The 25,593-nt window shown below is 41.3% G+C and overlaps 1 protein-coding gene across 3 annotated transcripts in view; it reads right to left on the reverse strand.

The window, feature by feature from the left end:
* Nucleotides 1-224: 224 nt before the first annotated feature.
* Nucleotides 225-25,593, reverse strand: part of OXR1 (oxidation resistance 1) — a 356,049-nt gene continuing 330,680 nt past the window's right edge. For 2 of the 3 annotated variants that reach the window (XM_074986759.1, XM_074986760.1), the window contains 5 exons: nt 21,741-21,863; nt 18,904-19,056; nt 5,472-5,567; nt 4,781-4,854; nt 225-2,193 (listed from right to left, as the gene is read on the reverse strand). In XM_074986759.1, the coding sequence (XP_074842860.1) occupies nt 2,058-2,193; nt 4,781-4,854; nt 5,472-5,567; nt 18,904-19,056; nt 21,741-21,863 (582 nt within the window). In that variant the 3' untranslated portion in view covers nt 225-2,057. Of the gene's footprint in view, nt 2,194-4,780; nt 4,855-5,471; nt 5,568-18,903; nt 19,057-21,740; nt 21,864-24,432; nt 24,514-25,593 lie in introns of all 3 variants that reach the window. The other variant, XM_074986758.1, reaches the window with a different exon arrangement.

Here is a 25,593-nt window from a genome sequence, read left to right on the forward strand (position 1 = left end):
AGTTTGTAAATGTTTACTCTCTCTCCAGTTCCAAAACCTGGAAGAAACTATTTAGTTCCACTGTTGATCTTCATAGTATACAAAAATTTAAAAATTTGTGAAGAGAAATTCCTTCAATAAATGAAATATAAATAATGAAATGAAATAAATGGAAAATAATGTGTGAAAAACCACAGCAAAAATAGAAATAAATGACCATTTTTCCAAATAAATTGAAACTCAATTTTAATTTTACATGTATTTAGATTTATTTGCTATATATCACTATGACCTTATAGTACTTAAAATCCATTACAGGATTGTTTATAGTTAGTCTTAACTCCACAAAGACAATAATACTGCTGTGGAAGATCAATGGAGAAAAGCCATTTTAATGTATTTACAATTCCTTATTCTTGTAAACATTTAATCTAAATAATGTACTAAGCTCTAACAAGGTTAAAGAGCTATACACAGAGGCAGGAAATGAGACCCTGTATTTCTAGTCATATTGAGCATTAGCATATTATAGCTAGAGCATCTGCCCTTTTTCATTACCACAGCAGTAATCTTTCTTTAGATAAGTTTTAAAACTTTTTCAAAGAACTGAATATATTGAAATACTATACAACTACTTTTATTTAAGCCAACCCATTTGGCTTTTATTCCATTTCCAGAATAATTTAAAGTGCTATAAGCAACCCGTTAATCAACACTTTTCTAGAATAACAAAACTACTTTCAAACATTAATTTACAAGATAATATACAATGTTCACCTGGAACAGCTGAAATTTCAGCACAAAGTCAGTCACTGTCACACTTATAACAGCATTTTTTTTTTGCATAACATAGAACAGAAAGCTTTGAAAATAACTTGTATTGAGCTTTTATTGCCACAATGGCTTATCAATTTTCCTACAAAAGTGAACAAGAGCTACTGGTACTGTATTCTAGCCTGTCTTTTTTGAGGTCACATGACAGTAAATTTGCATAATCCACAAGTCTACTGAGTTACAATATTGTCTACCTATAGTACATTACCCCATTTTATCAGAGCTGGTGCTAACTGTAGTGTACAACATAAATTCACTCGAACATCACAATTATTTTTTTTCTTTTGGACAAGAATAAGCTATTTTTTGGAGTTCGTGTGCTACAAGGCTACAACAGTATAACTATAAAACAGTATATAACTGACACTTTATGTTGAAGAAAAAATGTGTTAGTTTCATAGTCTTTGTATGCCTAATACTCAACCATAGATACAAACCAGTTCTCTGCATTTTACTTTATCCATGATACCCAGTGCAACTATCACATTCCCTTGCTATTTTATGTTTTTACCACATAGTTCACTGCTGTCATCATTTGTCCCAAACCTGCAGATCATTAACAGCATGTGCAAAATACTCTAATACAATCAGTATGCAACTAAAACTTTTACTATATCATGTAAATGACATGTATTTTCTAAATATGCACTTTAATAAAACTAGTGGCACTACTGAATCTGGATGAATTTTCTAATCAGACTAACGGTAATGGTATTCTCCAACACAGAATGCTAAACTTCTTGTCTAGCAGTGGCACCGTGTGAATTAAATTAACGACTGGCTTGAACCAGTGTTTGCAGCATTGCACAAATCATCATACGCAAAACTTTCCTCTTATACAGGCCCTGAAGGGGGCAGCTCCATTCTGAGATACAGTTTTAATAGAAAAATAATCTTAAATTGGTATACAGAAAGCATCCCAAAAGTGATCATAGATGGGTGGGGAACTGAAAAGACAAAGGGGTAGACTGAAGGACAGATAATTTGGGAGGCTGGCTCCACAAACTGCAAGATTAACTTAAATCACATTCAGTTCCTGTAGCTGACACTTATAGAAATATCAAACTTCTAGTAAAATATGACAACTTAAAATACGCTATTTCAAACTGTATCTGGATCATCAGGAAGATAGCTTTAAAACCACAGAACATAAATGTTGTATTATATTGCTTGTAGGGCCTTTTTTTGTGCTGCATTGATTCATACCAGGTTTGGGACAATAGCCTGTAGAGACTGTTATACACTTATTCAAAAGCCCAGATTTCAATGTCTTGGATAATGAAGTCTTCTCTCTTAGAAAGTGTGTGATTCCCAAATGTTTTACAAGAATGACTTCTTCCATGGTAGAGATCCCCATCAAGCCAGAGACCAAATTCACCCCTGCAACATAGACAATTATATAAAAAATAATCCATGAAGGAATATAAAGTTAACCCTACCAAATACAGTTACCATAGCATGATTTATAAAAGATGATTCCCTGATTCCTCCTACTTCCAGAGTCTCCCTTGGATGTAACTTTTCTTTTTTAATTTGACGAAAGTTTTTAAGCACCGCCTAGATTCTGCAGAATCCACATGAGATTTTTATGTAGCTTAATATTTTAATTACTTGTAAAATAAAGTTTATTTGTGGAACAACAATAATCTAGAACAAGATGTCTGTACTAGAAGAGCAGAGAGCCATTTTATATATGTCAAACCACGGATGCTCCATTGTGGGGGAGAAATAAAGATAAGGCACCATCTCAAGGCTTGCTGTTGGATGCCCTAGTGTTTTCTTAAACAGATCTTTGGGACAAAGTATTTCTTGGGACATATTGGTCAGAATGTCAGTTTTGGGACTCGAACTAGGACACTGGAAATCTAGGTTTAATTCTTTATTCTGACAAAAAACAACTTTTTAACATTTTTTAAGAGTTACTATGTATTTCAATTTTCTTGCTCGTCATTAATTTTCTTTTGACTCTTAGCACCTTGCATCAGTTTCAGGTAGAGTGAATATGCTGACAACCAAGTCATGTATCTTGACCTCTAAGGGTTTTTTTTTTTTTTTTAAAGTTGCCTTTTTCTGTAACTAGTGTTCTGTGAAATGCGTTGCTCTTATCCATTCCATATTAGAGGTGTGTGCGTTTGCCACTTGCACTTGTGGTGGAAGTTTTTCTCTCAGAAGTATTTGTATGGGACAAGCTCTGGCACCAGCTCGCCCTCAGTTCCTTCTTGCAAGAAACGCAGACAGTGGGGAAGGAGGGAAGGTTATGGAATGGACATGAGCAACACATCTAGAAGAACATCAGTTATGGAGAAAAGTAACTGGTGCTGGCTGCTGCACCTGGAGTTGACCAGTACAAAAATGGAATGAAAATCTTGACTGGTACCTTGGTGACAGTGCTTGACAGCCAAAGTGTCAGAACTCATGTTACACAACTGGTACCAGGACGCTGAATGGGAGCAAGAGCCATCACAGGCTGCTTGCTGGGGCTGGGGGAAGTATCTCCACAAATCCCCTTCTCACAGACTGAAGGTAGGAAGTTGTGGCTGGTGGTGGCCAGTGGCTTTGGTCCTCCAACTGGTACCAGGAACTGTCCCGAGCTGCTGGTGACACTAGGGGTTGGTCTTTGTGCTCTTGCTGGGGGATGTGTTCCTTGATGGGTCTGTAGTAGATCAGTGGCAAAGCACACCTCAAATCCTGCTGTTGGTGCCTAAGGTGCAGTGGCCAAGGTGTGGTGTCTCAGGGAGGGTTAGCATGATGGGAGACGTGCCACGGAGGTCAGGTCACTGGAAGGTGCCAAGATGGATTCACCCAGAGATCTGGGTACTGCAGGAGCTGGTGGGGAAGGGGAGGGATCCAGAAGCATTAGGATCTCCTGAGCTGCCTGGAGGGCTTAACAATTTGATGGCACCTGAATCTGATGGGGTCACCAGCTATTGCACTACACTGCTCTTTGGACTCATAGGAAATATACTGTGCGTGAGGGGTGACTGCACCACTTGACCAGAGCTGGGGCCTGACATCCCAACAGGTGTGTCATGCTGCTCAGTACGGGTCTTAGCTTGCCCAAAGCCCTGACCTTTCCCTTGTGTGGAATAGCACTGTCCTCAGATGGTCTTTTTCAGCTTCTCAGTTTGAGCTGTAGATGGGGATTGGTACCAACTCACAGATGGTGCTGGCTGGGCACGCCACACCAATACCGCAGTAGTGGGTGATGAATTGGTCCTTTACTCCAGTGCTGGAGCAAATGCTGATTCCATCAGGAGTCTTTTGAGTTGGTTATCATGCTCCTTTTTAGTTCTGGGCTTGAAGGACTTGGAGATATGAGACTTGTCACTTATATGCTGGTTGCCCAAGCACTTAATGTATCTATTATAGGGATTGCTGCTACCCAAAGGCTGTTTGCAGTGATAACAGGGATTAAAGCCTGGCAACAAGCGCATGGCCCTGCCCCCAGCTGAGTCCTGTTCAGGACTAACAAAGATTCTAAGCTACTGTTAACTGTGACTAGCTCAAATACTAATACTATACAACTAATTTACAGGTTTTACAAGCTCAGAAGAATGGAGAACAAACAATGCTAGCTGAAGGCAAGGATGTTCCATGAAGTGTCACTGGCAGTACCCTTTTATATCACACCATGCAGGTACTACTCCAGCGGTGACAAAGTATTAGCTCCCTTAGAGATACTCTTAACCTGGAATGGACATGTGCAGGCACTTGAAGAAATTTATGCACCTTCCATTGCGGAAGAAACGTAAAGCAAGGCCTGATAACCTAATAAATATTTACAACAAGTGTTAAATGATTTTCTTATCTGATAACTGATAGATATGTACATGCACTTATAATTAGCATTAAAACGTCTTAAGACTTCTAAAATTAAAATACCAGTTTCACTGTATGTGATGTTATGTACAAAGGCTGTTGTAATCAATTCTTCACAATAAACAACACTACAAAACATAAAACTTACCCTCCTCCACCAAAAGCTAGCGAGTCCATGTCTCCTTTAATAAAAAACATATTGTCTCCTGTCCATTTGAAGACCTAATGGAAGTAGAGAACAACAAATTAAATACTTTAAAAAAAATAATTTTGTAAATTCTAAGCACTAATGCACTATTCCTGACACAAAACCTGCCACGATTTTAACATCAGAGAGAAAATCCACAGCCGTAGATTGTACAGATATTTAAAGTTATTAATATAAATTATTTCCAGTGAACAAATTCACCCTTATAAGAATGCCTCCATACACTTGTTTAGCCTCTCAATCTATACACACACTGGTTATTAACTTTTGTCTTAAATACTTTAACTACATCTATACAAGTATCCCCAAATACCCCTAACTAAATTGCAGTGTATGTGAAATGACATGACATGACTATTACATTAAAGTACAAGGATCATGTCAGTTACTATTAGCGTCTTTTGATGTTACATTTCATGGAGAATACAATTTTAAGTTTGCATATTAACTGCTTGTCTTTTTTAACCTCGTCTCTTCCCACTCCTTTGTTCTGGCCTGAACTCTAGATATTTTTCATGGTAGGTGTAAATCAGGTCTTTATTGCCTCTTAAAACAGAGCTTCTTGCAGTCAAAACTGTTGACCCTAACACAGAATTGTAAAATAAAATGTGAAGGGGTTACATTTTCTTACCTCAAAATCTGGAGAGAAAGTAAACAGAAAAGTCTCTCCAGTGCCATAAAAGCAGTCGCTCACTTTAAAAGGTTCAGAGGCTAATGCACCAAAAACCTGGAAGAGAAAAGAAAAAAAAGTTGAGATGAAAGTAAGTAGAATGCTGAAGCTACAGTCTACATTGAACATACACAACCTTTATGGTTCTACTCATCAAATCTTCATCTTTTACATGGATCTTGCATACTGTTACAACTTTAGATGCAGGGCGATTTGAAATCTGCTCTTGGGATAAGCACAGAAACCTCAAAAGAAGTAACAGTATCAACTGTAACCAAGATATTGTTTCAGTTTCAGCTTATATTGGTAAAAATACTCTTCATGTCTTGAAAAACAGGGAGAATATGATGTCTGAGTGTGTTGTTAGTTTGCTGTTAAGCAAGACAGTAAACCAGATCAGAAGAGTAAAACTGAGTCCAAGAAAACACCGTGAAATTAGAGAAAAAATATTTCTCTAATATTTCAGTTCTAATACAACAGAAAATCTGTCACAGTCACCTTGGGAATGGAGGCTATTCATAACTCTGAAATGTTTCTTAACTGTGAACAAGACATTTCAGATTTCAGACATGTAGCTACCAGGGCTGCAAGCACTGGGCAGGGGTGGAGTGGGAGTCAGGGTATCTGCTCCTCAGGGTGCCTGGGCTTGAGGCTTCAGTCTCACAGCTCCTTTTACTACAACTTCTTGTCTCCCCATGGCTCTGCTCCCACTTTCTGCCAGGGTTCTTAGCTACGGCCTAGTACAGAGGCTGAAACCACCAGCGCTTCCCACAAGGCTGAAACTGGAAACAAAGCAGCAGGATCTAAAGCCCGGAGCCGCAGCGCTCCTAGCGAGCCTTGAGGCCTCTGTCCAGATTATGGCTGTAGCCCCAAGCCTCTGTGACATCAAAGACTGAAGTGCAGGAGCAGTACAATAGTTACTCTTAGTTTTTGTTTATCTTTGTTCTGTCTGACTGATACTTTTGGTTCTACAAAGTGTCCAGTTGACTGGTATGCCTGTAACTCTGGTGCTCATATCTGAGTTTCTCACTCACCACATCGTCACTTTGTCCTGGTGAGTGGGCTTGTGTGTTCCAATGAATGTGAGAGCGACGACAGAGAGAGAGAATCTCATGCTCACAGCAGGGTCACCCACTGTGGCAAGGTCCAGGGGGAGGGTCCAGAGGAAGAATGATCCTAAAAGTCCTCAATGGCAGAACAGGCAAAGGTAATGCTACAACAGCTGTGAAAAGCGGATGAAGGCTGCAGTAGACAACTCCAATTGTTGTGGATCCCATGACATTGGACTTGGGCCTTCCATCCATCAAGGATGTGGTGGCTGCAGTGCAATCGCGCACAGGCATCTTTCTATGCATATTTCTCTCCTAAACTTAAGCTCTATGGTGACCAGTGTCATGAGGAGCATTGCGAAATCCAGAAGCTTTTGGTCATGGACCAGCCTGTAGAAAGTGGATGTGTGTATCAGTTGTTCTGTTCCAAGCACTGAGGTGGTAGAACAGTTCAGTTCCTGCATCCACGACTAAGCAGCCCTACTTAGCATCTACTCAGCTCACCCCACATGGGGAGAGGAGTAGATAAGTTGCCCTAAACATAGCCCACTTCAACCACCCTGACTGGATAACCACATCCAGTGGGTTTACCTCTGTGTGGTTGTAACTGAACAGTAAACTTTGGAACATGGACTGTCTGGACTTTAATGGACAGCTCAGACACTGGGCGACCCAAAAGACGCATGGCAATTATTGCCTGTAACCTGTGACGATTCAACATGTAGACCAGAAGGACAGCTAAGAGAAGAAGGTGAAGAGTACACATTTTTTGGAAAGGAACCCCAAAAGAAGAAAAATGAATTCATGAAGTAGGATTTGCCATAAAAGATGAACTGACAAAAGATCCTATCTGAAGTCCCTGTCAGCATCAATGAGCATCTCATGACTCCCCATTTGAAACTTGCCAAAAACAAACAGGCAACTGTGATCAGTGCTTATGCACCAACTCTCGACATCAATGATGATGTGAAGGAAAAATTCTACTCCCAACTGGACATTCCTGAAAGACATCCCCAAAGAAGATAAGATTATTCTCATGGAGGATTTCAATGCCAGGTTCAGAAGTGACGCTGCCTTCTGGCAGACTAGCATTGGGAAAGATGGAGCAGGCAAGAGAACTCCAACAGTCTGCTCCTCCTTACGAAATGTGCGGAACATGACTTTGTCATCACTAAACACCCTCTTCCACCAGAAAAACAAATTTAAGACCTCATGGCAACATGCTCGATCAAAGAAGTGGCATCTCATATGCTATGTCATTGTCCACACTCAGAATCGGCGTGACGTCCTTCTCACACATGCAATAACTAGTCCTGATGACTGCTGGACCAATCACTGTCTTATTTGATCCACACTGGAGATTAGGATTGCCAAATGGAGAAGTCCGAGGAAACAGACTCAACAGATCTGACGAGGCTTGAAGGACCCCGTCAGATGAAGTGACTTCCAGACAGCGCTCCAAAGGAAGCTGCTGAAAGTACACCCTGAAGATGTGGACGAACAGTGGTGCCAACTGAAAAATGCCATCACTGAAGTTTATGGAGAAGCCATTGGCTATCAGTCCAGGAAGCAACACGACTGGTTTGATGATAACGATATGTGAATTGAATGCCTGATTGAGGCAAAAAGGAAAGACTTTAGGGCTTGACAAAGCGACATCAACTCCACAAAGAAGAGACATGTAATGCCAAGGCAGAAGTCCAACACAAAAAAAGGACTCTGAAAAACCAGTGGTGGACTGAGAAGGCACAAGAACTCCACCATCTCACAGGCGCAATGATACAAGAGGTTTCTTCAATGTTACCAAAGCTGTTTATGTACTGAGAAACTATGGACTCAATCCTCTGAGATCAAAGGATGGTAGCCAACTCTTAAAAGCCAATGAAGCCATTATTTCCTGCTGGAGGGAGCACTATAATGAGTGCTTGAACTGCCCCTCCACCATGGTCTTAGAATCCCTTGTCTATAGAATCCCTTGTCTATAGAATGAGGTGAAAGGTCGTGGAGATGAAGATGTGGCAGCCATGTTGTTGTGAAACTGCCTCAAGATGCTAATAAATTTTTTGGGGCAGCCGATCTTTGAGAGGATGGTCCACAGGGCAGTACAACTGATTGAGTTGAGCGCTTTGGTTAAGTTGATGTTTGGTTAACTCTCTCTATTATATAAAGAGAACACAAACCAATTTTGTTCAAGTCAATTAAAATGGAATTAGATGTTTTGATAAAATTATTGGCAATCTCCCTGAAAAAATCTGGCAGATACCATCTCAGTCGTATTGACCCATAATCAAACTCACTAATCAATGTTGATTTTAAAATAAAACAAAAGCACAGACACACAACTCACTAGTTGGAAAAAACTACTCCCCTGCAAATTCACAAATTCAAATAGTTTTATACAAATAGATTCAGACAGTGTTAGAAATCTGTAGCTTCATTCACAGAAAGTAAGCACACTATTCTATGGGTAGAACATTATGTGCTTCAAAGACTTAAATTATGACTGCAACAGGGTTCTCCTCTCTATACAAAATTCACCAGCCTGCTTTTATCCAAAAAGTATACTTTGTTGGCTTGTTTTTGGCCAAAGGCTTGTTAGCTTAATTGCTTCATTATATAAGAGCCACTCACAGAACTTTAGTCAATGGTGTATTCTCATCAGACACACTGGAGAAAAAGGGTGGCCTCTAATCAAGATCCATTGACTGTTAGCATTCAGTCTGACCTTAAGAGAAATTTTTGAGTAGAGGAGACTAAACTACTCCTGGAAATGCATGATGTGGCTCATATGTTTGTTGTCCTGTTCAGGTATGGTGTTCCACCTGTGCCCTGCAAGGCAGCACTATCAAGAAAAGCAGTCTCTGAAGAGAAGAGCCTGAAGAGCGATGGTGGAAGGTGGACCTGAGGGCACTGAGAGCAGCTGGGGGGAAGGCGCCAGTGCAGTGAGGAGAGCGGACATGGGAGCAGATGGGGGTAGTGGGTTGGGGAGGGTCCTATGGTGATAGTAGCTGGGGGGGGGGGCAAAAGGTGGGGAGGAGGGTCCCGGGGATATGAGGTCATTGCTCCACAGGGAGCTATGGTGACTCGTGGTGACAGGGAGGTATGAAGTAGTGGGATCCTTAACTACATTCTCCACACCCCACTGCCTTGTGGGTTATCCTGGGAAGGAGCAAGGCTAAGGGAGTAAACCCTGACAGAAAATCCGGAGTGCAGTCCGAAGGCAGTTCGGTGTCAACTTCTGGCACTGTCCTGGCAACTCCTGCAGCTGAGCTGGTACCAGACGTGGAGGTTAACCTCTCCTTTGGACTATATCAGTAAAGCTGAGAGGGGGACACTGGTGTCTGGGAAGCCCAGAGTCTCCATAATAAGTGCCCAGGCTCACGCCTGGAGAGGTACTCCGGCATTGCTGAACAGCATTGCATCAACACGGGAGGCAACAGATACCGGTTATAAGCTCTTGCTCGACTGGCGTAGAGAACGAGCGCATGGGGTTGCCTTCGACGGTGGTAGAGATCTTCACATCTCACTGGACAGTCACCACCTGCCTCAAGCTGGGCAGCCCCCAGCCAATAGGGTACTGTCCTGCCACAGTTCACCTGCCTTGCTGGGTGCATGAGGCTTAAGGTTCCTGAACCTGACAAGTGACTGGAATTTGGGCACCAGGCAAACCAAAAAGAAAATCAACAAGAAATGAGAAACATCAACAATTTAAGCTTGCTTGCTGGAATGTGCGGACCATGCTGACCAGCTTGACTGAAGATCTTCAGGCCATCAGTGACACCCGAAAGACCGCCGTCATCAATGAGGAACTGAAGAGGCTCCGAGTTGATATCGCTGCACTGCAAGAGACGCGACTCGCAGATTCGGGATCTCTAAAGGAAAAGGACTACACCTTTTTCTGGCAGGGTAAAGCCCAAGAAGAACCCAGAGAGCATGGTGTTGGCTTTGCTGTCAGAAACACCCTTCTATAAATGGTGGAATTAGTCATGGGCAGATCAGAAAGACTTCTTCGGATCACGCTTCAAACTTGCGCTGGTCCTGTCCACCGGATCAGCGCTTATGCTCCAACCCTGTACGCCACACCGGAAGTAAAAGACAAGTTCTATGACGTGCTTAGTGCTGATGTAGCACAAATACCTGCTCGTGAACAACTGTACATCTTGGGTGACTTCAATGCAAGAGTTGGAGCTGATTGGGCATCATGGCCTTCCTGCTTAGGACACTTCGGTGTGGGAAAAATGAATGACAATGGACAGCGTCTCCTTGAACTGTGCACGTACAACAATCTCTGCATCACAAACACCTTCTCCCAAACGAAGCCACAGCACAGAGTGTCATGGAGACACCCAAGCTCAAACCACTGGCATCAACTAGACGTGGTCATCACTACGCGTAATAATCTCAAAAACGTCCTTCTGACACGCAGCTATCATAGTGCTGACTGTGATACAGATCACTCGCTAGTTTGCTCCAAGCTCAAGCTGAGACCCAAGAAGCTGCACTGCTCTAAACCTGCTAGAAGGCCCCGCATTGACGCCAGAAAGACGGCAAACTCAGAGAAAGCTGAAAAGTTCAAAGAGACCCTCCAGTAAAATCTGTGCAGCAGCCCTGGGGGCGCCGATGTGACATCCAAATGGCAACATCTGAGGGATACAGTTTACAACACGGCCTTGTCGGTGTTTGGAAGAAGAGCTAGAAACACTAACGACTGGTTCGAAGCTAACTCCGATGAGATGATTCCAGTCATTGAAAAGAAGTGTGCTGCACTGCTGGAGTACAAGCGCTCACCGAGCCAGAGTACCCTGCAAGCACTTAGAGAGGCCAGAAGAACAGTACAGCAGACTGCCAGGTGCTGTGCCAACAACCACTGGCTCCAGCTATGCAGCAGCATCCAGACCTGTGCCGACTTTGGTAATCTCAGAGGAATGTACGAGGGTATGAAGAAGGCATTAGGACCCGCCCAGAACAAGATGGCACCTCTGAAATCCACATCTGGTGAAGTCATTGCTGACAAAGCCAAACAGATGGAGCACTGGGTTGAGCACTACTCCGAGCTGTATTCACGCGAGAACGTTGTGGTTGACGCAGCCCTCGATGCCGTTGAGCTCCTACCAGTAATGGACGAACTGGATCAGGAACAGACTGTGGATGAACTGAAGAGAGCCAGACAGCATTGCAGCAGGAAAGGCCCCTGGCCAGGATGGTATACCACCAGAGGTAATCAAGTGTGTCGTGGACACACTCCTGGAACCCCTACATGAGCTACTGTGCCTGTGCTGGAAAGAGGGTGAGGTTCCACAGGATATGCGCGATGCTAACATTGTAACCTTGTATAAGAACAAAGGAGACAGAAGCCACTGCAACAACTACCATGGAATCTCCCTCCTAAGCGTCACTGGTAAACTGTTCGCTCGCGTCATCCTTGGCAGACTCCAGAAGATTGCTGAGAGGGTGTACCCCGAATTGCAGTGCGGATTCCACGCAGAGAGGTCTACCGTTGACATGGTCTTCTCTCTGAGGCAGCTGCAGGAGAAATGCAGGGAGCAGAGGAAGCCACTCTACATAGCCTTCATTGACCTGACCAAGGCCTTTGACTTGGTCAGCAGGGATGGTCTGTTCAAACTGCTCCACAAGATAGGCTGTCCTCCACAGTTACTCAAGATGATCCAGTTGTTCCACGAAGACATGAGAGGAGCCATCCAATATGACGGTGCATTATCGGATGCTTTCAGAATCAGGAGCGGTGTCAAACAAGGATGCGTGCTTGCTCCGACATTGTTTGGGATCTTCTTCGCACTCCTCCTGAAGCATGCCTTTGGATCTTCAACAGAGGGCATCTTGCTGCACACAAGATCTGATGGGAAACTGTTTAATCTTGCAAGGCTGAAAGCTAAGTCTAAGGTGCGGGAAGTCCTCATCAGAGACATGCTGTTCGCAGATGATGCTGCTGCAGTGTCTCACACAGAAGACCAGCTTCAAAAACTGCTGGATCAGTTCTCCAAAGCGTGCAAGGACTTTGGGCTTACCATCAGCCTAAAGAAGACAAACGTACTCCGTCAGGATGTTGCTGAATTCCCATCAATCAGCATTGACAACTATATGTTAGAGGTCGTCCATGAGTTCGTTTACCTCGGGTCCACCATCATTGACACCCTGTCATTGGAGACTGAGCTAAATAGGAGGATTGGAAAAGCGGCCACAACTCTGTCCAGACTCAGCAAGAGAGTGTGGAATAACAACAAGCTGTACACTCACACCAAAATGCAAGTCTACAGAGCCTGCATCCTCAGCACCCTCCTTTATGGCAGCGAGACTTGGATACGGTATGCCCGCCAGGAAAAGAGGCTGAACGTCTTCCACTTGCGCTGCCTCAGGCGCATCCTTGGAATATCATGGAAGGACAGAGTGACCAACACCGCCGTCCTCGAGCAAGCTGGAATCCCAACCATGCACACCCTCCTCAGGCAGCGGCGCCTCCGCTGGCTTGGCCATGTCCACAGGATGAATGATGGAAGGATTCCAAAAGACATCCTGTATGGTGAGCTAACCTCTGGCAAAAGACCTCCCGGACGCCCCCAGTTGCGTTACAAAGATTTCTGCAAGAGAGACCTCAGACAGGTAGACATCGAGCTGGACAACTGGGAAGAACTAGCAGACGACTGTGGCAGATGGAGGCAGGGGGTACACAAGGGCCTTCAGAAGGGCGAGATGAGGATCAGACAGCTAGCAGAGGAGAAGCGAGCGCACAGAAAGCACAATAAGGACTTGCCAGATGCCCACCACATCTGCAAGAGATGCAGCAAGGACTGTCACTCTTGTGTGGATCTTCATAGTCATAGTAGATGCTGTAAATGAAGCCCTCAATTGAAACTATAAAGGGCGCGACCCATAGTCTATGCAGACTGAAGGATGCTTACTACTACTCATATGATATAAAGACTTCCATTAACAGGATTTTATTTCTTATCCAGAATTTTTAATACCATGTTGGGACAGATAGATTAAAAAAAAAAAAGTTACCTCAGACTCTACTGTAAAGAGCATTTTGCACATTTTCTGCCAAAGGATGAATTCACAAGTGTTCCACTGACCTGACCTGATCTCAGATGCTCAATCTGACACTTCTTTGAAACACAGTAAAAGGTGGAAAATTTTGGAAAGGTAGTAAAATTGCCAAGTCCATGAAGACTAAGAAGACACACTGCTATTTCAGTCAGTCACTTATAGACAGGAAATCTTTCTTCCAATTCCTCAATAGGCTCAAATGGCTCAATGAACTGGCATAGGTGCTTCTTTTTCAATCCTATATTAAACATGCTACCACAACAGAAAGCTGTATCAATTCAGGGCATGCTACTATGGCATTAGTAGCACTGCAGTCATGGCAGACATCATCTGGACTACTGACGTGGGATGATTACTGATGTGTATTAAGCAGGAAGTCATCTACTGTGGTAGTAATTTTCATGCATGGTGTTGTAGTAAGCAATGTGCCTGTTTGTGCACTGAACTCCCTTTGGCCAGAAGTACAATCACTTCAGTTACCTCACATAGCTGTTACTCCATCTTTCTCTGATCAACTCTTACATGGCAAAAGACATAAAACTGTTCGGCTCCAACTCTCTACCTGGTTCTCCAAGAGGCCAGTGACAACTGAAACGTGGCATTCTAAAACAAAATCTCACCCATGCTCACAGTGACTTCCATTCCCTTATAGTGATTCACACATTCCAGGCTTCAAATGAGATATGGGATGACAGTCTTGGAAGATGTGTGTTGGGTGGGTGGTGAATAAGGGGTGTACACGGTGGTGAGGACCTCTCTGTGGTTGTGCACACTAGTTATGCTGATTTGCGTTGGGGGTTGTGCTAACAAATTTGTGTTGATCTATGCTAGTGATAGTTGGAGGCAGAGTGTGGCAGTAGGGCTAAGGAGTCCACCATCTGTGCAGTGCCCTATACAGCCAACAAAACTGATGCATGAAAACTAGCTGTAAAGTGAAGACAATGATTGGTTGAATTATTTCTAATATTTTAAGAGTTGGTATGACAGATACATTCCTTACTGTAGCTCTTCACTGCATGGATGTAAAGTACAAGTGGCTGAGAATTTTATTGGATGGTAATTCATTGGAAAATCCAGAGATAGCTCAACTCTGCTGACATTCTGAAGAAAAACCTCTCAACTAGCTGCTCCTATCACATCACACTGACTCGGCCATTTTAGGTTTCAGAGTGACAAACAGTGATATTACTGAAATCTTACACCTATATCATGAACTTAAGTTATTAAAATATTCTTTCAGTATTGAAGCACATTATACAACTTCCTAACACCTTTAACGTAAAAGCAGAGAAAAGAATGGTTTATATGTTTTTCAACCACAACAAAACAAAGTCTTCAAACAATTCACGTAACACTGGACCTTACAACTATTGGAGTGAGGACAGAAGGCACATGGTGGGCATGCAAGCAGTAAAACTTCTAGTGCTTCATACAAAAGCCACTGAAGTTACAGTCTGCATTCGGGAGTTCAGGGATTATTTTCCTGGTGCATCTCTCTCCCCAGGGAAGGAAGAAATATAGAAGAGGTGAATTATGACCCTATAAATACCATGCAAAACAAGCCAAACTCAAGCAAGAAAATCAGGCTATCCCAGCTGCAATCTACATAGTTGCTACAGCACAGTAGGCCTGTGAGGAATTCCCTGTTGTGTGGTACTGTTCTGCACTACTGCTAAAACAATCCAGTGGCTAAATGGTTCAATTTAGCCTTTTATAAGCATCTTTTGTATAATACCACATTACAATCATATGTTCCCCCTTTTCTTATATTGTATTTGAGGAGTTTTTGGATCACCATGTATATTGGGGGTTATATTTTTGTGCATTTGTTTAGTTTTATATATCTGTCTTATGTAAAATGCAAAGCATCATTTTAAAGACAAATTTCTAGACCACTTTATTGTTCTATAAACATTTTGACAGTGAGAAGAATTAAACTAAGCCCCCTGCAGGCAGACAGAAAACTTAGACATGCATTGTGTGATACACATAGCACTTCAATTAAAGTTACTCTATTTTGGAACGTTTCACAGTTTTGGAAAGCTAACAGCCGTATTCCTCAAATTAATTTTATTAAAATACCCATGGATTCTGGGAGACGCCAAGAAATCTTAGCTATATTTTATCCAAACACCCACATTAGTAGGAAGCCACTGTACACAAAGTTATTTCTTAATTTACAGCCAGAGTCAGGCTGCCAGAGTCTCTTACGCAAAGCTTCTCCAGTCGTCCAGTTATTTCTTAAAAACCAAAACCTTGGTAGCTAGGAAATTCACAAATACTGTCAGGGCTGGCACTACATACATCTCCAAAGCAACATGTATGAACCTTTGTACAAGGTAAAGTAGGAGGTGGCCAACCTGCAGCTCCTTGATCAACGAAACACAGCGCCCAACTACTCACTCTTGCTCTGCTCATGCACCCCAGAGCCTGGAGGGAGAAGTGCATGGCTGCAGTGAGTCCTAAGCATTGGGTTCAAGTGGGGGACTGGGAGTGACTGGCTCTGGAGGAGGGGAAGCGAATTGTGTTAGAGCAAGGGACCTGGGAGTGCCTGGCTCTAGGGTAGAGCAGGGTGGCTGGGGGGTGCTTGGTTTTGGGGCTGGGCACTGAGCTATGTATTTATACATAGATAAAATATATGTGGCTCTTTGCACTCTATCCACAGCTATTTTGGCTCTTGGTCTCTAACTGGTTGGCCAACCCTGATATAAAGTATACATCTCATCACACATTCCTTGCTTCTACTCAATTGTCTAGCAAGGAAAATGCTGCTTTGTGCAAACTCTTCTAAGGCTATTTTTGTTTGGCTTCTATGCATTTCTGCCAATAAACTACAGCAGAAGCTCAAAGACTGAAACTGAGCAGTCAACCGCCCACCTCATTGGGAACCAAAAGTACCCAATGAGACAGCAGCAGCGACCAAAAACTCCACAAATACAGTACAGTACTGTGTTAAACATAGACTACTAAAAAAGGGAAAGCAGTGTTTTCCTTATCTGCATAGTAAAGTTTCAAATCTGCATTAAGCCAATGTTCACTTGTAAGCTTCTAAAAGAGCGGCCATAATGTTTTGCTGAGTTACAAACAAATAGTATGATTTTATTTTTCTCTTTCAGATCACCACAATATAATAATTTGTGGACAGTAACATACTAATAATGATACCAATAATAGAAATAATTTCAGGCTCATGCAAATGGCACCATCTAAGTTTTAACCTCATCTCTCCATCATATGAATTTAAAAACTTGGATGGTGCCGTTCGCATGAGTCTGAAATTACTTCTTCTGATTTGAAAGCATAACTACCGCTTCTGCAAGTAGTACAGCATAGAATACAAAAAGAACAGCTATCTACCCAACAGTAACTATTCCTGAAACAAAGACATTTCAGAAATCAAATGGAGAGAGAAATATCCGAGCTGCAATTTATTTGCAAATTTTATTCCATTAACCAAGGATTAAACAGAGACTGGGAGTGGCTTGCAGTTTACGAAGGCAACTTCTCTGCCCCATTAGACTCTGACAATGGCTCATAACCCCTTGTCTGATCTGACTTGTGTTTTCCTCTTTTGATACCTACTATTGATAATGGGCCATTTCTACCTTGACTTTGTCAGCTCTGGCCCTTCCTTTTTCTGGGACCCCATTTTTTAAATACCCCTCTGAAACCACCCCCACTCATGCATCTAATGAAGCAGGTCTTTGCCCGTGAAAGCTTATGCTCCAAAATATCTGCTAGTCTATAAGATGCCACACAACTTCTTGTTATTCCTTTAAAATGTTGTCAACATGGATTCCTTGAGAGGTGCGTGAGCTCAGATTCTTTTGGCCAGCAGCATACATTTGGACCAGTGTCTGATGTTTTTACACCCCCAACCATCCCTCAATTACTTCATTGACACAAAACCTAGAGGGTACAACACTCTTCAGATATGGTATAGACATGGGTCCATGGAATCCACGCAGATAACATACCTTGAAGTACCACAGTAACCTCTTGAGGTAGGCAGAAGAGATACCTAAACTGCCCCAGCACCAAGCAGCATGGCAACTTTGCAAAGGGGACAAGTTTTACATCACAAGATTTAGGTCAGGTCTACACTATGTGGTTAGTTAACATCTGTTATGCAATTCCAATTATGTGAATAATGTAGCTGGAATTGATATAGCTCATGCCACCTTATTGCAGTGCTTATGCTGCATCAGGTGAAATTCTCCCATCGATTTATCTTATTACTTCTCATTCCGATGGAAAACCAATGTTGATGGGAAAGTGATCTGCAGTCAATTGATCACCATAGTGTTGATAAACCTTTTTTGTCAGCCAATTCTAGGGCTAATACCTAACCTAACATACACATATATAAAATCTTTGTTTTTCTCTTTATAGCTAATACATTACCTCTTCTGCCAGCAGGCAAGCTATAAACTACACAGCCCAATGAACAATAAGCTAGCCGAACAAGTAACTGAATTGTGAGCTAAGCAAGCAGACAGTGCAGGGTTTCTGTTTTGCTGCCACAGCAGGGAAGGAGGAACTGAGGAACACTGGACCCGTTCTACCATTTATATCCTCCGGTGGCAGCATGAGCACCAGAAGTGAAGTCCATAAAGACCAGTGCTATTTTTGTGCTGATACTTAATACTGGCACATCAGCATCCCCAGCGTAGGACTGGATAAAGAGGGGGCGTGGAGCCAGCTGAATACCGGCTCCTCATTTTTTTCTTTCAACACAAAAAAGGAACGACAAAGACTATCGATTAAATAATTCATTATTCAGGACTCAAATTAATATAAATGTCTCTTTATGGCAAATGGACAGATGCTAAACACTGTGACCTCAAGATGACAACAGGTAAGATGTGTGTATCTGTCTCTAAGGGAATGTATCGATACACGTGAGGTACATCAAACAAACTGGCTATGTGCTCTTAGAGACTGACTGTTCATCTTTCCCATTATTTGGCTGGGAAAATGATCCTCTGAGGCTCTCTGCTACCTAGTCCTCCTTATTTAAGCTAAACTAACATGCTCTTCAGTCATAAAACACCAGAGGACTTGCAACAGTTGTGACTTGACACTGCATTTGATTAAAGCAAAATATTTTTCTGGGAAATGTCATTTTCAGAAACTGTTTGCACAATGACAATGGCAAAACCAGTACCAGGGATTAGCTTTATACAGGCAGTTTTATTACTACGACACATTGATGTTTCAGCTGTTCATTATCTGTTTAAAGCAGTAGATCTGACTATTTTTGGTCATTATTTCCATACCTGTCCATCACTGTCCTTGATAACCATTAGCACAGGAGTGTCTAGTCCCAACATAGTTCGATACAATGTCTTCAAGCTCATGCCATGCTTTGCTGTGCTGTAGACAAGAGTCCATGGATACCCAATAGTTCGTGGAGGAAGGTGCTTTGTGAGCTGTTAAATAAATAAATAAATAAATAATTCTCTTTTGCATTAAGAAACTATATTTACTTTATGCTAAGTGGGACTGAGGCTAGATTACATTTTACTTAGCTGTTCAGAAACTAAGAATCAGAAAAGTAGCACTTTATAGATTAGCAAAATGATTCATTTGGTGATGAGCTTTCATGGGACAGACCCACTTATTCCGATCAATTTCGTTTCCAATACATACTGACATATGTAAGTACAGAGGACCAAAAAAAAAAAAAATTGCAATAAAAACTGAAATTAAATAGGATAGAAGGAAGTAGGTGAGAGATAGTGGCATGTTAATTGTCCTTTCTGGCTGTCCTGTCTCAGACACTACAATTAACATCCCCCTACCTCTCATCCCCTTCCTTCTATCTTATTTGATTTGTCAGTTTCTTTTGCAATTTTTTTTTTTTAAAGTCCTCTGTACTTACGTCAGCCTGTATTGGAAATGAAATTGACTAGAAGAAGTGGGTCTGGCCCACGAAAGCTCATCACCAAATGAACAATTCTGTTAGTCTTTAAAGTGTTACATTTCTGCTGCTTAGTTTTGTTGGAGTACAGACTAACATGGCTACCTCTCTGTTACGGTTCACAAACTACTTGAAATAAACTTTTGATATATGTCAAGTTCCCTTCTTCTTCTTCAGAAAGTTTTGGAAACTTATTTTCCTCCAGGAAGTGTTTACATCCTTAAGTGGTCCAGAATGTACACCAGCTATTCTGAGCATCAATCAAAAAGCTTTTTATTTTTAAGCTAGCTTTCTATTAGCACTGTCGATTAATTATAGTTAACAAATAATTAACTTAAAACAATTAATTGTGATTAACCACAGCTTTAAATTGCACTGCAAAAATATACAATACCAATTGAAATATATCAAACATTTTGGATTGTTTTTCTACATCTTCAAACATACCAGTTTCCATTACAACAGAACACAAAGTATATAGTGCTTCTTTTTGTAATAAAAAGTCTGTACTGTAAAAATGATAAAAATAATATTGTTTTTCAATTCATGTCATACAAGTACTGTAATTCATTCCCTATCATGAAAGTGGTAATATTGATTTTTGGTACACAACTGCACTCAATGCCGTAAACCCTCAAGATATGCACATGTCAAATGAACGTATCTCACATTAGCACAACTGGTGGGGACCATGGAAGCTCCAGCCAGAGGCAGCAGACGCCGCTACACAGGCGAGGGGGCAGGAAATCCCCCTGTCAAAAAGGAACAGAGCTGGCACAGCCAGTTCTTCCCCTGTGCCGGGAGGGAGCAACGGTTGGGGTCAGGTTCCCCCGACTCCCCCGCTGGCAATAGCACTTAGGGGAAGAGCTGGCTGTGCCAACTCTGTTCCCTTTTGACAGGGGCATCTCCTCCACACTCGCCTGTGGGGCAGCAGCGGCTGCCTGTGGCTGAGCTGGTGGAGCTTTGCTCCACCAGCCAGCAGCCTTGTAACAGGGGGCCCCCCTCGAGTCCCCTGCTCCTCCCCGCAAAGGCAGTGAGGGCACCACAGGCCATTTGCGATCCCCCTTCACAGGGGGACTGCCTACTCCCGCCGCCCCAGCAGAGGCGCTGCTGGGGCTTAGCAGGCTCACAGCCAGTCAGCAGCCTTTTAACATAGGGATCCCTGTTAACAAGGGGATACCCGCCTCCCTAGTGGTGGCATCCCAGGACAGAGCTGGCTGAGCAAAGTGCTCTTCCACCTCTCTTCCCCATTACCTGGGGGACCTCTTGCTCCCAGCAGTGGCTGCTGGTGCTGAATTGGTGGTCCCACCCCCTCGCCCCATGCAAATTTTGAGTTATGCCTGGTTTTCCAGAAACATAACTCTCAGGCAAATTGAGGATCTGCTGTATAAAACTTTAGAGCCTACAAGTCCACTCAGTCCTACTTCTTGTTCAGTGAACCGTTATATAACAAACAAGTTGCTTTGCATTAACAGGAGATAATGTTGCCTCCTTGTTATTTACCTGTCACCTGAAATTGAGAACAGGCATTTATACAGCACCCGTGCTGGGGTTACTGACCCCTGCTCTAAAAAACTACATCCACCTTTCATATTCTCACTCTGCTTCAATAAATGCCATATTAGCACGACTCAGATAAACTGGCACCTCATTGATGCTTCTCCCTGTACCCACACATAGTTAGACTGAGTTCCTGTGCTGACACCAGTGGATGAAAGTGGCCATTTAGAAGTCTGCTTCAAGACGCTGTACTCCCGTAGTCCTAATGCTAAATGGAAAGGAGGAAAGTGAAGAAGGCACCATTCTCCTATGTCCATGACGCTGGTCCAGTGGGTCAGATCTCCTCTCCTGTCAATATGTTTAACTACAGGAAGACAGTAACACAGTAACCTACACTGGAAACTCGGACGTTGTAAACCATGTGAACCACAGATAACTTGGGGGGCAGAATTAAGGTTGATGCAGGAACCTTAACTGTACATTCACCTTTTTAAGTTTTGACTTTCTCTCTCTCCTTTTAACCAAGTATCTTGGTGATTAATTGTGCTGTACTCACTTGTGTTTAGATTGTAAGCTTTTCAGAACCAGGTCCATGACATTTATTTGATATACTTAACCTGATGCACCATGCTCAGCATATTTACTTAACAAAGATAATATTGTTCGAACAGCAGTTTTATCTGAAAACCATACCTTTTCAATTTGGTCTGACTGTAACAATTCACTGGGATCACTAAGATTTGGCCGAAATGCTTCAGGCTCCAGGTCTGTTTTGATACTTGTGGCCTGCTTTGAATGTATATCTTCCCTTGTTATCTGCAAAGCAGGAGGAAATAAATAAGCATTCTAAGGAGAAAATTAAGCATTCACAATTCTCTTACAGAGCAAGTATTACCCAGAATATGCGACATCATCTTCACTGCATTTTTGGAGTGTGCTTAAGTCCTTGGAGTTTTATACTAAATTTGTTAATATTAGGCATTTGACAGGGAAATCCCTGTTTCTGTTAGTAAGCCTATCACTACTAAATATTACATTGAAATTACTGCTTGTACATGTACTTTAATATTCAGAAGAAGGTTATGCCTGTTTTTTTCCACAAGACTTCATGTTTGAATTTTAGAATTTACTACAATTAAAAGTCAAAGTATATGATTTCAACACTGCAGAAGCTGTACTGTGCTTTTAACAGTAATCAAGAAGTGTTTGAGTTATATACATTTTAAATGCTTTATGCTTAATCAAAAGCTAGAGATCTTAAACAATACCCAAAGAAAATAAGTTTTAAAGCAATTACGAGGTGAAAATTCTCAATATACATTTATAAAATCTGCTGTCAAATATTCTAAATTAGTATTAGTGGTTTAAAACATGTGACTGGAACTCAAGTGATAGGGGTTCTATTCCCAGTTCTGCCACTGACCTGCTGGGTGACCTCTGGCAAGTCACTGTGCCTAAACTTCCCCATCTATAAAGTGCAAATAACAACACTGACCTCTTTTGTAAAGTGCTCTGAACTCTACTCATGAGAAGTGCTGAGTAAGAGCTAGGCATCACTGTTACCCATGAACCTGAGCAAAAGCTCACTGAAGTGGTAAAGACCCTTTCAAACTCCACTGCATTTTGGATTAGCCCCTATGCATGCATCAGAAAGATACCAGAAGTCAACATTTACCAAAACGTAGCTTAGTGCACACATTCTAAATACAGGGGAAAAACCGCAGTGTTTCAGATGCCAATTTGTGGTAACTATTGCCAAATGTTTTTTTCCAAATGGTGAATAATTTTGACACAAAAAGACTTCCCAATTTTTCAGAATCTATGTGAAAAACTTTCAACCAATAAAAATCCAAAAAGATAAATAAAATTGCTGTAATCCATTAAACAGCTAAGAAAAACAAATATAGGATACTTTCTATATTTCAGAGCAATCATAATAAAATACGAAGGTAAGGAATTTCATATAATAGTAGCTTGATTACAATGCTCACATTAATCATTAAACTGAAAAAAATTGTTTTACTTGGTTATTTTGAGGGCACCAAGCGAATCTTAAGCTTTCTACCACTTAGCATTTATGTCAGACTAAAAGCATTTGTTAGCATGTAATAACTCAGAGTACCAGCCAAGTACACGAATTCAAAAACCTATTCCACTTAATAATTAAGTACTACTTGTACAGCATAGCCAATTTGGTCTCCTCTGCCCCAAATTTCATATGGTCAAGGCCACATTTGAGTACTGTAATTCTACAAAACAAATGCAGTTCAAGAATACCATAACATTTACACACTATTTGGCTTTTCAATATTTATTATACTACTGCATGCAAAACCTCTGCAGTTAGAATTGATTGTATACTTTTTTTTTAAACCACAACTAAGGCATCTGTAAGAAGGTTACTTTCTTCTCAAAATGTGAAGCTCCTAAACACATACTGCAAAAAGTACTACAACATTATCACTGTCAACTAATATTTTGACAGCATAATAGATAAATGAGACAGCACTTCGGCTACTAAAATAAGCAGAGGCAGCAAAGCCATGAAAGCATTTTCCTCTGCATAGCCATTTGCACAGAACTATTCAAATAAATGAAAGTCCACTTTCAACCATTTAATTAGCTAGATACTTAGAAATACACACTAAATTAATAGTACTTCACGTTTAAAAGAAAAATCCTTAGATATGCTTTCATCAGTAAATCAGGTGTAATATACACATCAATTCCTAAGCGTGCATATACCAACATACTTAGGGAAATACCTAAACAGAATGCAAGAGTAAATTTAAGATTAATATCCAATAACTCTACAGAATTATTTCCGATTTGCTGTTTTAAGGATTGGAAGTTCTAATTCTAGCTTCACTAAAGAGCAAAATACTTACCTACCTCATATAGAAGCCACGAGGCTTAATATTTCCAAAAAAGTTTGGAATACGTGTAAGATCTTTGCATATAAAGAACTTAAGACTTCAAATATACACGGAGTTGAGTAAGTCCTTATTGAATTGTGTAAGTAGAGTTGTTTCAGATTGATCTATTATTGCATTTGCATTCTTTTTAGGACAGCTTATACCTAACTCAATCCACCATACAGAAATTAATACACAAGTCTTCATCACTCTGGAGATCATGCAGTAATGAGAACAAAATTGTGAAGATGACAGAAAATTCCTCTGAAGTGATCATTTTGTCAGCAAGGTACTGCACTCTACTTTATCAGTATATAAACACATATCCAAGAGAAAGGAATTTTCTGCTGGGTTCTTGTAATATTGTAGCCAAGACAAACCCACTGAATATGGGACTTGCCCTGATCAAGGCCACTACAGAGAGAGATATTTTAGTCTCTGGACAAGGGGTTTAACTACGAAGTGAGCACCTTGAGGCGTCTGCAGAGCGTGCGCAGTTCTTCACTATTTAGAGCATCGATCCTGCGGTGATACTCAGCCACTGACACTACCTGAATATGGAGACAGGAAGAAAATAATTCCACTGACAGTTGAAAAAAAGAAAGGGCAAGAAAGAAAAATGGAGAAGTATAACTGGGGGGAAGGATGTGCAATGACAACAAAAGACAAAATTAAAATGTTAGAGACATTTGTATCTGCAAGGACTTGATGTACACACAGGATGTTATTGACTTATGAGTACATATAGTGAAACTAGATTTCATACACAAATGGCACCAAAGATCTCATACATCTCACTGTGGCAAAGTATGACTATAAAGTAAATCTGATAGGACAGTCCATAAAATTATGCTGCTAAAATAATAATTAAATATGTATGAGAAAAAACAGAACAAAAAACTTACTGCACAATGTAATAATGGCTTAAGTCCCTCATGATATGCCCCACTTACAAATAAGAACTTACTTTGTCTCTTAGACCACCAAAGACCAACATTATTTCAAAAAAAGATAGTTAAAGCCAATTTTGTTCTAACAAGAATTTAAAGCTGAAAAACTGAAGTTTAAATAAAACCAGTCCTTACTCCTTCACAAAAGGCCTGGTGGTGAAAAGCAGAAAAGATTACTATCAATCCATTTCACATTCTAATTGAGAGAGCATAAAAAGGCAAGTAGCTGCTCAATGAAACGATACCAACATGTTACAATCTTAGTTTTTTCCTCAGAGATTGTGCATTTATCACACTTCATCCAGTTTTGCCGTTTCTCTTTGATTCACTTTCTTCCTTGTCACGTGTAGAACTCTGCTCTTTCCTGCTGCATGCAACTTCATCTGCTCTTTACACTATCGTTCATCATTCCTGTGACAGCGTTCTCATGGTCCAAATGTCAACTATAATTTCAGCTTTAAGACCACGTTCTATTCCATTTATAAATCACCCTTCCTTCAGTTCCCTATATCAAACTATTCTGAGAAACATTTAACATAAATCCAGAAATTAAATAAATATACTACAAGTAAAAAGATAGAAACCATTAGTAACATTTTCCCTCCTGTGTACCAGAAGTCAGCTACTTAATATATGGCCTGATTTTCAGAAAAGCAGCCATAATTCCCAGTGCCTTCTATA

The sequence above is a fragment of the Carettochelys insculpta genome, chromosome 2, assembly GCF_033958435.1.
Source record: "Carettochelys insculpta isolate YL-2023 chromosome 2, ASM3395843v1, whole genome shotgun sequence".
Taxonomy (NCBI): Eukaryota; Metazoa; Chordata; order Testudines; family Carettochelyidae; genus Carettochelys; species Carettochelys insculpta.